Raw genomic sequence first — 12546 nt, 5'->3', positions numbered from 1 at the left:
GGTTTGTCAGTGGGAGGAGGGAAGATAGTCTCAAGAAAGGTATCCCAGAGTATTGCACCTGGATTGGGAAATCTCCCGTGAGAAGCAGCTGAGAGCCAAGCCTTGGGCCTTCAGGCCCCTGCTGTTGGCTCCTGGGGGATGGGAGAGGGAGGGGCCGCAGCCTGCTGTTGGACTCCTGCCCAGGCAGAGAGGCTGCTGTTCCCAGAGCTGTCCAATGGGAGACAGTGCCTCCGGGGGGTTACTTTGTTAGATTCTAGGTTAATACATGTGGCTCCCGATTGACAGTATATGCCAACAGTTATAAAATAATAACATGTGACTGGGATAGTTTAGTCAATTACGTACCTTATCGCCTTCCAAGAAAATATTTGAGCTGCCAGTAAAAATTTGGGTTTTAAAAAACAATAGTTCTAATTTTAAAATAGTCTCTTTCATTGTGGTAGAAATACATAATTGTTGTATTATTCTCTTTTCCTTCCTGTGTTTTAAAAAATGTCTTTAAAAATAGTAGCCCGATGCCAGGTGTGGTGGCTCCACCCATAATCCTAGCGCTCTGGGAGGCGTCGGTGGGTGGATTGCTTGAGTTCAGGAGTTCGAGACCAGCCTGATCAAGAGCAAGGCCCCGTAACTACCATAGTAGAAAACAAGCCGGGTGTGGTGGTGGGCACCTGTAATCCCAGCTGCTTGGAAGCGAGGCAGGAGGATCACTTAACCCAGGAGTTTGAGGTTGCAGTGACCAATGATGACACCACTATACTCTATCTAGGGCGAAAGAGTGAAACTGTCAAAAAACAAAAAACCCCACTTTATTTTAAGAAAATATTATATCATACTTTTATCCAACAGTTGTTTATGTGCCAGCTTCTGCTGAACAGAATAGACAGGTGGTCCTTGCCCTCTCTGGACTTTGATTTTAGTGAGGCGGGGACAGGAAGTTACTAGGGGTTGGGTTCATTCCTAGGAAGGGAGCAAGGCATGGTTGTGCTGAAGGCCAGCTGCGTGCAAGGTACAGCAGGTGGGACGCAGGCCCACTGGAATTATTTGACTGAGTCAAAAACCTGAGACAAAAGTATTCATAATTTCACAAGGACTTGTTAGAATAAATTTTCCATTTTAACTTTTGAAATTCTAAAAATAGCATGCTTGCTGCCACCCATGAACGTATGGTACCTCTCCCGAAAGTAAGCCCTCCTTTGAGAAGAAGGGCATCTAGAGCCTGGGGCATGCCCTTTCCACTTTCTCCAGCCTGCTTCCCTCTAGCTGAGCCCTCGCCCGGCATACCCTGCAGCCTCTGAGGAGCTCAGTTTGACCTGGAAATCAGGAAGTCTGAAAGGGAAAGTCAGCATTGTTGAAGGGGAGTAAAACAGCAGCGAGCTTGGAGGTTTAGGCTCAGAGCAGCATGAAGGCTTGTGACTCCCTGGTCTGGCATGTATTTGTGTTCTTTGGACCCAGAGTGGTAAAGCCTGGGTCTGGGGCTCATACCCCTGGAAGTGAGCTTTGTAGCATACCAGTTGTATGACCCAGAGAAAGTCACAGAACCTCTCCAAACCCCAGTTCCTGTGTCTATATGATAGGTCCCCTCTTGCAGGTGTGTGTGTGTTTGTTGAGACAGAGGCTCCCTGTCACTCTGGCTAGAGTGCAGTAGCACATTAGGCTCACCTCAAAATGCTGGGCTCCCTCATCCTCCTGACTCAGCTTCCCAAGTAGCTGGGACTACAGGTGTGCCACCATATCCAGCTAATTTTATTATGTTTTGAAGAGACAGGGTCTTGCTATGTTGCCTGGGCTGATCTCAAACTCCCAGGGCTCCAGCAATCCTCTCACCTCAGCCTCCCAAATTGCTAGGATTATAGGTGTGAGCCTCTGTACCCAGCCTATTTTTAAGATCAAACGAAAGAACCTATGAAGGCACCTTGAAAACCAATGTGTCTCCAGCATTTTAAGTCACAGATTTAGGTCTTTCCACAAGTTTTAAACTTCAGTTCTGAGTGCACCAGAGTAATCATTGATATTTAACAGTTCACCTTGTTCTAGAGAGTTCTGCCCTTGGCCCCAGCTATGGGCTGCAGAGCGCATTGAGTCCCTTTTGATTCTGACCCAGTGCCGGCCTGGCCTGTCCTCCATGTGGGGACTGGCCTCTGGGCCACTGAGGCTGTACACATGTACACAGAGCCGTGTGGGTTCTGCCCCTGCTGTAAGTCGCTCTGGAGCTGTCTGGAGGATAATCTAGGCCCTTACTGTGTCCAAGAAAATTCTAGACTGAGCCAAATTGGGACCCATGGTAGGAGCTGGCAGAACTAGAGCGATTAAAAACAAAGGCTCCGGAGGCGCTAAGCGCTCCCCAGAATTGCACTTCTGGCACCTCTTGCTGGCTGCTAGTCCTCACCGTGGTCACCTGCTTCTCTGACCCTCATGTGTGACAGTGAGGTCATAATATTCCTCCATGAAGGGTGGTGTCATGGTTAAGGGAGGGGACACACACAAATGCTGACGCCTGAACACACCCTGCACACCTTCCAGCAGAATGCTCATCTGGCCCAGTGGTAAGTGTCACACCTCTTGGCCTGCACCATGATTTACGGACGGGACAGTTCACATGAAAGTGCAGTTCTCTGGCTTTTCTTGAGAATCAGATAGTCTAAGACTCTGGCCTGCATTCACTTATAGCCATTGCTGGCAGGGGCTGAGTGGCAGCCCCTTAGAGCACTCCTAGATGCCACAGGCCCCTGTGGTTCCCGGTTGTGTCATATCCAGCCTGCTTCCATGTCTGTCACCTGCCGGGCTCCTCTGAGCTCTTGGGCTTGCAACTTGCAGGGCAACTACAGAAATAGCTATTGAATGTCTGAGGATGGAGACAGGCTCTGTCTGTAGTGCATCCACTGGGTATGCTTGGCTATGGGGTATTAGATGACCTTGCCCTTTTCCCCAGCAACTGGGAAAGCACCCCCGTGGGAGGCAAAACTGTCTTTCTTCCCCTCAACAGGTAGGGATTGCAGAATAGGAAACCTCGTTGCTTTCTCCTTGACAGCATGGGCATTACGGTCAGGCAGGCTCACAGCTAAGCACACGCAAATCTGTGTGACCCTGGGCAAGTTTCCTAATCTCTCAGAGTCTTATTCCTGTTCTGTAAAGTGAGGAGGACAATGCTAGTGTTAGTGTTGTTATGTGGGTTAAATGACACCCCATATGGGGACTTCCTGTGCCAATGCCTGGCTTGGGGCAAGTGTTGTGTTCACATGAGATTCCTTCCAGGGAACAACCAGGAAAAGGATTATTTATAAACTGACAGGATCTCATTAAAACCAGAAGCTTTGAGGTTTATTTAAAACTTGCAGAAAACACAGCAAACATTTAAGCTTTGAAGTTGTCAAAAAAAATCTATAAATGAGCACGTATGTTCTACTTCAAGTTATATTTTAACTTTTAAACTGTATTTCAGTTTTGAAACCTTTGACGTGAACAGCTTTGAACAATTTTGCATCAATTATGCTAATGAAAAACTGCAACAACAGTTTAACCTGGTAGGTGACTTTTCTGCCTTCTTGGAACTAGTTCTCAGGTCTGTGTCTACATGAACATGGAAAGAAGCACCTTTCAGCCTCCTTTGCTCTTGATGGTTCAAATTTTTAAGGAGCTGCAGGCTGGGTTACTGCACCACCTTGTGGCCACATTATGAAATCACACCCTCTTGTTCTATTTCTTGTTTTTTTGAGCCACCTGCCAAGTTGAGAGTTTTCCTGCCATTCTTAGACCTTCTGTGCAGCCAGACAAAATTTTCCTTCCTTTTGAGCCTCTGAGTCTTTGTACTTTCTGCCCTCTTGGCCTCAGCCCACCTGCTCTGTTTTTTTCCCCCACCCTTCATGGGGAAAAACCTAGTAAACTCCTGCTTGTCTTGGAGAGCCAGCTGACCCAAGAGCCTTCCCTGATGCACCTTCCCCCGCCCCACTTCCTCCTGTGCACTTCCTGTCACAGGCCCGTCACATGAAATTATCATCATCTGTACACTTGGTCACTCAGAGAGGCCAGGGCTTGTGTTCTTCGTGTGTCTCAGCCCAGGGCCTACCTCAGCACACGCAGTACTGAACAGCACAGTCTGAAGGGCTAAGGGCGTGCATTTCTCCAGACTTAATTTAGAAGAAGACGTATCTGGTAACTTCCTAACTACCAGTAAGTCAAATATGTCCTTCCATGAAAACAGACAAGAGATGGATTCTAATTTCTTTCCTTCTGGGAAGATTCTTTTATTCAAAGAACTTTATTGAGGCCTATTTATATGTGCCAGATACTAAGTTGAGTGCTGAGATAGAAAGATTAATAAGACACCTAAATTAGAAAATGAAGGCCGGGCATGGTGGTTCACGCCTGTAATCCTAGCACTCTGGAAGACCAAGATGGATGGATCGCCTGAGCTCAGGAGTTTGAGACTAGTGTGAGCAAGAATGAGACCCCTGTCTCTAAAAAAATAGCTGAGCATTGTAGCAGGTGCCTGTAGTCCCAGCTACTTGGAGGCTGAGGCAAGAAGATCACTTGAGCCCAAGAGACTGAGGTTGCCGTGAGCTGTGACGTCATGGCATGCTCATGGCAAAATGAGACTGTCTCAAAAACAAAATTGAAATATGAATAAGACTAAGTGTTACTTATAGCTCTTTTGGTGTTTTGATATTACTATGTGCATTAAATATAATTTTATTTATTTATTTAATTATTTTGAGACAGACTCTTGCTCTGTCACCCAAGCTGGTGTATAGTGGCATCATCATAGCTCACTGCATCTTCAACTCCTGGGCTCAAGTGATCTCTCTGCCTCAGCCTTCTAAGTTATTGGGATTACAGGGGCAAACCACCATACCACAGCTAATTTTGTAGAGATGGGATCTTGCTGTGTTGCCCAGCCTGGTCTCAAACTCCTGGCCTGAAGTGATCCTCCCACCTTGGCTTTCCAACGTGCTAGGATAACAGACATGAACCACCATGCCCAGCACTAAGGGTAATTTCAACTTCTTCCATAAGTTCCTTAAATGGCAAGGACTTTATTGAACTCACTTTGGAATCCCTAATAGCGCCTTGCTCCTAACCAGAAATCAACGAAATTAAAAGTTGATTGGACATAAGACTCGCATTTGTTAAGATGGCTTCCTTTAATGTTGGCTGTGTTTCTGAAAAGCCCATGAAACCTGAAATTGTTTCCTAACTCACATTTTCCCTTTAGCTTCCATTCTAAACTTTGGCTACATTTTCATAGAGTTTTTATTTCTGTTCATAACAGAAATCACCTTAAAATCCTAAAAATTACTTCCAGGAAAGGTTATACATTGGTTAGTGTTCAGCATTTGGGGATTTAGTTCTCCCACACGACTCCTGAGATAAAGATAGCACAGCGTCATGGCGAGCGTGGGCTCTGGCTCAGAGTGAATTGGGTTTGAGTATCAGAACTACCACCTCCTCCTCTAGGACCTTGGGCTCTCCAAGCCTCAGTTTGCTCCCTTCAAAAATGAGTCATCATTATACATTTTACATTGTATGCATGTATCAAAATATCACATGGACCTCAAAGTATTTCCAGCTATTACGTTTCAGTTTAAAAAATGAGTCAATGATATCTGCCTGACCTTATGAGGAGAAGGCCTAACACGTATGTTTCTTTACTTTTCCTTGTTTCGGAATTAATTCACGTATGGGCATCAAATTTCATCCCATTGCTGATTTCTATGTCTTTAGCATCTGCAAGGATTTCTGGGAAGTTGAACCTTTGTAACCTCGGTTGAAGTTTATTCCCAGTGCACATATGGCATAACTCTCTGGAAGTCGGACTCTCTGTAGACCCTGTCCCCTCCTGGTCCCCCTGCTACTCCCTGATGACATGCCCACCTCAACCCCAGAACACCGTGCCAGACACCCTTGCCAAAAACCACACATCAGAGGCTGCGATTCTTTCTTCTCTTTTTCTTTCCTCTCTCGCTCTTCTTCCTCTGCTTTTTCTGAGTCATCCCAATGTGCAGGTCCTCCGGGGAGGGGCACCTCTGGAAATGTCAGCCCAGAATGCCTGAGGGAGGGAAGGCATTCAGCCTGGCTGCTGCTGGCTCTGCCTCAGCTGCGGGAGCTGGCGGGGGCAGGTTGGGAAGTGAGCATGCCACCTTTCCTGCTTGGCTTTCCTAACCCTATGCTCCTTTTGTGGTTAGCCAGTGCCAGGACCCCGTGTCCTGGGCCTAACATTCATCCTAACCCCTTCCCTCTGCCTCCTCTCCAAGTCTCAGCCACAGGGAACCTGGGACAGGTTCTGCCTGCAGTCTTGCCCTCTTCAGAGCCACACTCCAGATCTCATTGTGACCCCCTACACAGACACACCACTCACCCCTCAGTCGGTCCTCACTGCCCCCAGGAAAAGGCCACCGGCCCTGAATTCTCTTGGGTGATCTGCTTCTAGCATTGCTGGCACATGGCCTCCCCCGACTATCGGACTTTCCAGTCCACCTGGGGGGCGCCTCTCAACCTCCCCGGGAGCCTCTGTTCTGTTCTCACTCTTCCCACCAGGATTCCCACCTACCACCTGCCAGCCAAACTTCATCCTCCAGGAAGCCTCCTCATTAGCCTTACTGCCCCAACATGTGTGGCAGTGAGTAGGTGAACAAAGTGAACAAAGATCTTCGAATGGTGGGCGTTTCCTGCTGGGCCCACAGCCAGCATCCTCCAGGATCACCCAGCCAGGCTGCACAAGGCCACAGAGGCTGGATCTGCCCTTGGATAGCCACAAGCAGGGAGGGGCTGGTAGTGGCGCAGGCTGGCCCAAGCCTTACATGCCAGGAGGTGGGGACCCACTCAGACCAGGTGGGAGGCAGCTGCTAGATTCTCAGCAGGAATTCAGAGGCACTGATCATGGGGGGTGGGGGGGTGGGGGGCGGGTGCCTATACTTCAGGCTCTTGTTTAAACATGAACGTTACAAATCAACTATTTACCTTTATTTTCTAAATGCTTATGTCCTGGTCTTTGGAAGCACAATTTAATATTATTTTACTTTCTGTATTAACCTGGATCTCTAGCATGTCTTTAAACTTGAACAAGAAGAATATATGAAAGAAGATATCCCCTGGACTCTGATAGATTTTTATGATAATCAACCAGTTATTGACCTGATTGAAGCAAAAATGGGCATTTTGGAGTTACTGGATGAAGAATGCTTGGTAACTTTAAAGAATAATTGTTTTTTTCAACTTCTGAGTAGTAAACAGATGAGCATTTTGCAAAGTGACCTTTTTTTTTGAAATGTGTTTGTGAAATTCTAATACATTACCCAATTGACTGGATATTAACGCTGGACAGTAGTCCCTAGCAGGAGCTCCAGGGGGGCAGGGAAACCTCCCACCAACAGCGTGTATGCACCACTCTGGGTAGCACCCTTGTAGATGACACCCAGCAAGGTGGCCTTTGAGGCTGTCCCAACGTGTATATAGAAATGAGCTTGGTGGCAGCGCCTGTAGCTCAGCGGCCAGGACACCAGCCAAATATACTGAAGCTGGCGGGTTCAAACCTGGTCCGCAGCCAGCTAAACAATGACAACTGCAACAAAAAAATAGCCGGGTGTTGTGGCGGGCTCTTGTAGTCCCAGCTTTTTGGAAGGCTGAGGCAAGAGAATCACTTAAGCCCAAAAGTTTGAGGTTGCTGTGAGCTGTGATGCTACGGCACTCTACTGAGGGCAGCATACTGAGACTGTCTCAAAAAAAAAAAAAAAAAAAGGCTTGGAAATAGCAAGTGACTCCACTCCAGTTGTTAATAACTAACAAGAATCAAGTGTTCTTTTATATCCTGATTCCTGTGAGTCATCAGGAGGTGTAGCTGAAAAATCAACATCATATGATTCAGGAGAAGAAGTCTTGTAGGCATTTCCTTAGTAGTAGTTTCTGCAGCTTAGCAGTATCCGTCACAGAACAAATTATCTCCAGGAGAGTGTATTAATGTTTTGGGTTTAAAGGATATATCTTGATGCTCAAACATGGAATTTGTTTCTTCCTCAAAGATTTATTTATATAAAATATAGTGATGATAATGATAAGGACTTACTTGCATTTTCTCCCTAGAAGGCTCAAGAAGTCCATAGTTCTTTTCCCAGATTATCCCTTCTGGTACCACTCATGCTTTAGCCCCACCAGTAACATAGGATTAAGGGGCAGGCTCCAGGCAGGGCCTTCTGGGATGATCTGCTGTGGGAAGGTGGAGCAGCCAAGGTAGCCTCTAGGATTGTGAGTTTCAACTGGTGTGCCACCAAATTTTTTAAAGTTCATTAATTATTTTCTAAAGAAGTTTAAAACACAGTAAATATATTCTTTTTTTTTTAATTATTATTCTTTTTGATCAACATAATGTAAGTGTGCCATGGAAGTTTACAGGTTCAAGTGTCTCGTAACATGGTTGGCAAACACTGCCCTGGCAAAGACTTGTCTTCACTCTACACAGGCATCTCCTAGGTGACCAGGAGTCATGTAGACACCACGGTGTATTGGAGTCACTGAATTTGGACTAATTTAATTGATGGATTCAGAATCACCAGTATCAAGAACAAGTTTTTCCCTTTGAGGAGGGAGTTAATTAGGCATTAAAACAAAAGAAATCCTGAATTCCTGAGAGTGGTGGCTAGAGTGGACTGCCCTCAGGTGCCAGTCTTTTTCCACTCAACTGCAAATAGAAGTCATGTTTATGTGATGGAACCCATGCTATTTTTTCCTGAACTTTAAGACCTCTTTGGGAAGAAATAAAATGCCACCCACTTTGCAGAAATAAAATCCTTCATTCTTAAGTCACTCTATAGACATTTCCCTTTCATTTACAATGTTTTGTTCTAAAAGGACAATGATTGACATCCCTGGAAATGTCATCCCAAATACCCCCAAAATACATAGAATTAGTTGTCAATTAATTTTTTAAATTACCCTGAAGATTAAGATCAAGGGCACATTAATGTCTAGAGTCGCTTAGGGAGGAAGAGGGCCTTGAATCTAGAGCCGTTCAGTCTGAGGTGCCCATCAGCTCGGCCTCTTAGAACCAGTGCTTTTTGTTGCCTCTGTTAAACTCTATAGTTTTTTTACTTGCTACTTAGTTGATTTTTATTTTCCAGCTACCACATGGAACTGATGAAAACTGGCTTCAAAAGCTGTATAATAATTTTGTCAACAAGAATGCCTTGTTTGAAAAACCTAGAATGTCAAATACGTCCTTTATCATCCAGCACTTTGCTGATAAGGTACTGTGAAGTGCTGTCTGCCTCAGAACTGGAGAAGTTTCCAGAAGAAGTAGGCAGGCCGGGGATTTTTCTGGTGGGATTCAAGTCATACTTCGCATGTAGCTTTGATGAAGGATATGTCTGTGTATGTGTGTTTAACCATTCTTAATTTGTTTTTATGACAAAAATACAAGTTTCAGTAGTACTACTTTGAAGATAAATGTGTTGTTAGACCTCATTTCTGATTTTTAATTTACTATGGGTTCATTAGCCTCTTACCAATTTATTTTCTGTATGAAGTTGTGATAGTCAGCATCACTATTTCCTGTGATGAAAACTATATCTTTTTTTCTGAGGTTTTTTTAATTAAGCTGGAATATATTTATTACAGTGGCAACTCAGGTTAACTTTAGACGATGGGTTTTCTACGTGATATTTATTTTCTTTTTTGTATAACCTATTTATTTTTTTGCTGAACAAATGTTACTTTTATAAAAAGAAAAATAGTTTTTAAAAAGCACATTATAGAAAGCTTAAAAAATAGAAGGAAAACAAACATCACCATACCCACTTGCCTGAAATAGACAACTCATTTGTTCTTCTCCCTTAAGGGAGCTCCAGCCTCCTCCCATTTCCTGGAAGGGTGTTTCCCTGGTGGCCTGGCCTGGTGCCTACTGGTCATGGGCCTGGCTTGTGCTCTGCCTTTGTTGCCAAGGTTGATGCAACATGTCAGAGCTGGTCACTCCCGAGAGACTGAGGGGGAGAGGGAGGGATAGCCACCTGGAAAGCTGTAATTACCTTTGTGTGCTAGCAGAGTTCTGTTAAACAAGATAGGATTTTAGTACGTGGAGTTTTAGAGATAGCTTCCTGAAAAAATGCCTGTGAAATGATGGAATTTTTTTTTTTTTGCAGTTTTTGACCAGGGCCAGGTTTGAACCTGCCACCTCCGGTATATGGGGCCGGCGCCCTACTCACTGAGCCACAGGCGCCACCCAATGCCTGTGAAATGAACAACCATATGTCAAATTATATTTTCTAGTTTTTGTCTTTTATAATTTCAGAATCTGTTTCCACGGGGAAAAGTTAATAAAAACAAACAAAAAAGACCATACTCCATGAAAAGCGCATATGGGCTTCCTAGAGACTCTCTTCATAGCATGTGGTTTCTGTACCTTGGAGTCTTTCACCTGCCATTGCCAAGAAGTCCCCCCTTAAAATGGCTGCACAGCATTTTGGGTGGACTGTGGGTTGGTGGGAAGAAACCACACACAGCATAGCACTAGATGAGATTCTCAATCTTATTAGCCAAGGGAATAAAATTGTTCTGGAAGCACAACAGCAACTCCACACATCTTCCCTTGGTTCCAGAGCCCCCAAGAGAGGCCGCTGGCTTCCTGTGACAGACAGGTTCCTGTCCCCAAACCAGGAAAGCTCTATGTCTGCTACATCTGCCCATATAGACTAGGGGCTCCCACCACCATTCTGAAAGAATTTGTGCAACAACCCATGTTCTTCACTCACAGGGAAACCTTTACAGTGTCCCTGGTTCTCAACCTACCAGCAAAGACACTTCCTCACCCAGGGGACAAAGCGGAGGTCATGACTGGGCGACCCTCTCTGTCTTCAGATTCTGGCACCTCCAAAAGTCTGTTTCCTCATTGTCAGTTTTTAAAAATTAATTTTCAATATATTATTTAATTTATGAAAAATACAGAGGGTACCAAAAAATATATGCACATTTTAAGAAAGGAGAAGAACTGCAAGGCTCAACAGATACCCATGACAAAAGATGAATACAGTCACGTTGAACACCACTTATGATTGCAGAAGTCAAATGTGACTTGAGTTTTATGAATTGAATACAATTTTTCTCTTGCTTAAAATGTGCATACATTTTTTTTGGTACCCTCTGTAGATATCACATGTTAAAACTGATTACCCAGAGGCATAAATTATGGGGCTTTGGGATGTTTAAGCAGCCACCCTGGATGTGTTGTTGTGTGAGGGAGTCAAGAAGGGGCAGTCCCCTTGCTAGTCCGAAGGGGCAGCCTGGAGAGTGTTTCCAGAGCCGAATTCAAGCAGTACGAACTTCACCACTCTGCACCTGACCCTGAGGGCTTCCTGGCCCTCAAACGCTTGGTGATGAGCTGCTCAGTTTTTTCTTTCTTTTCTACCATATTAATGCTGGTGGTAGGGAACCATTTGTTTGAACCCAATGGACACCATTGAGTTTTTCTTCCTCCTGGTGGCCTCAAAGGCAAAGGGGGCCCTGTGAGCTGCACACACTACAGGGAACGGACAGGTGGGTGTAGGGCAGGCAGCAGGGAGCGGGAGAACCTGCTGTCGAGCAGCAGGGGACTCGTCCCAGCTTTTCAAGCTTAGGTGTAACAGGGTTGCTGTGATAAACAGTAGCCAAACCTCTTTTTGTATCATTGCCTTTATAACCTCTATTAATCTCTCTTACAAAACAAATGAAACTTGTGCTTAGATGCTGTCTGCTTTGGTCTCTTTTGAAATAATGAATCCCTTTCTCTGTGTAGGTAGAGTACAAATGTGAAGGTTTCCTTGAGAAGAACAGAGACACTGTCTATGATATTCTGGTTGAAATCCTAAGAGCAAGCAAGGTGTGTCAAGTCCTGCGGGGTGATTATGTTATTCCTTATGTAACTGACCTGGGTCTGGGTGGGTGCCAGGAAAGACTAGGAAAAATGAGAGAGTGTGTTTGTGTGTGTGTCTGCTCTCCAGGCGGTGTTCAGTTACAGCTCATAGACATAACAAATAACTAGTTCAGAGTTGGGACTAGAATAAGTTTCTAGCATCTGAAAGCACCGTATTTTAAATCAGAAGTAAGATGTGCTAGGGCAACTCATGCAACCACTGAAGAGTCACGGTTCACTTTTTGCTCATTCATTCATGCATCTTCACACAGCACCTACCATGCCCTGGACGCATGTTGGGGATACAGCAGTGAACACGCCTGGCAGGTTTCTTCCCTGGTGGAGCTCACATTCTAGACAGACTGGCTTCCTTTAATGTATAAGCAAGCAGTGTTAGGTGGCAGTGAGCTCTTGAGGAAAAGCTAAGCTAGTGAGGGACGCAGGGGAAAGTGAGCTGCTTTGGATATGTAAAGTCTTTTTTTTTTTTGTAGAGACAGAGTCTCACTTTATGGCCCTCGGTAGAGTGCCGTGGCCTCACACAGCTCACAGCAACCTCCAACTCCTGGGCTTAAGCGATTCTCTTGTCTCAGCCTCCTGAGCAGCTGGGACTACAGGCACCCGCCACAACGCCCAGCTATTTTTTGGTTGCAGTTCAGCTGGGGCCGGATTTGAACCCA

General features: G+C 45.2%; 1 protein-coding gene across 1 annotated transcript in view; it reads left to right on the top strand.

The window, feature by feature from the left end:
* The window catches only part of MYO5C (myosin VC), a 119461-nt gene that overhangs the window by 37299 nt on the left and 69616 nt on the right, over positions 1 to 12546 (top strand). The window contains exons 11-14 of the mRNA XM_053595124.1: positions 3440 to 3521; positions 7039 to 7179; positions 9108 to 9233; positions 11753 to 11836. Coding sequence (XP_053451099.1) covers positions 3440 to 3521; positions 7039 to 7179; positions 9108 to 9233; positions 11753 to 11836 — 433 coding nt within the window. The remainder of the gene's footprint in view (positions 1 to 3439; positions 3522 to 7038; positions 7180 to 9107; positions 9234 to 11752; positions 11837 to 12546) is intronic.

Source organism: Nycticebus coucang, chromosome 6 (genome assembly GCF_027406575.1).
Source record: "Nycticebus coucang isolate mNycCou1 chromosome 6, mNycCou1.pri, whole genome shotgun sequence".
NCBI classification, from domain to species: domain Eukaryota; kingdom Metazoa; phylum Chordata; class Mammalia; order Primates; family Lorisidae; genus Nycticebus; species Nycticebus coucang.
This window is presented reverse-complemented; position numbering and strand designations above follow the sequence as displayed.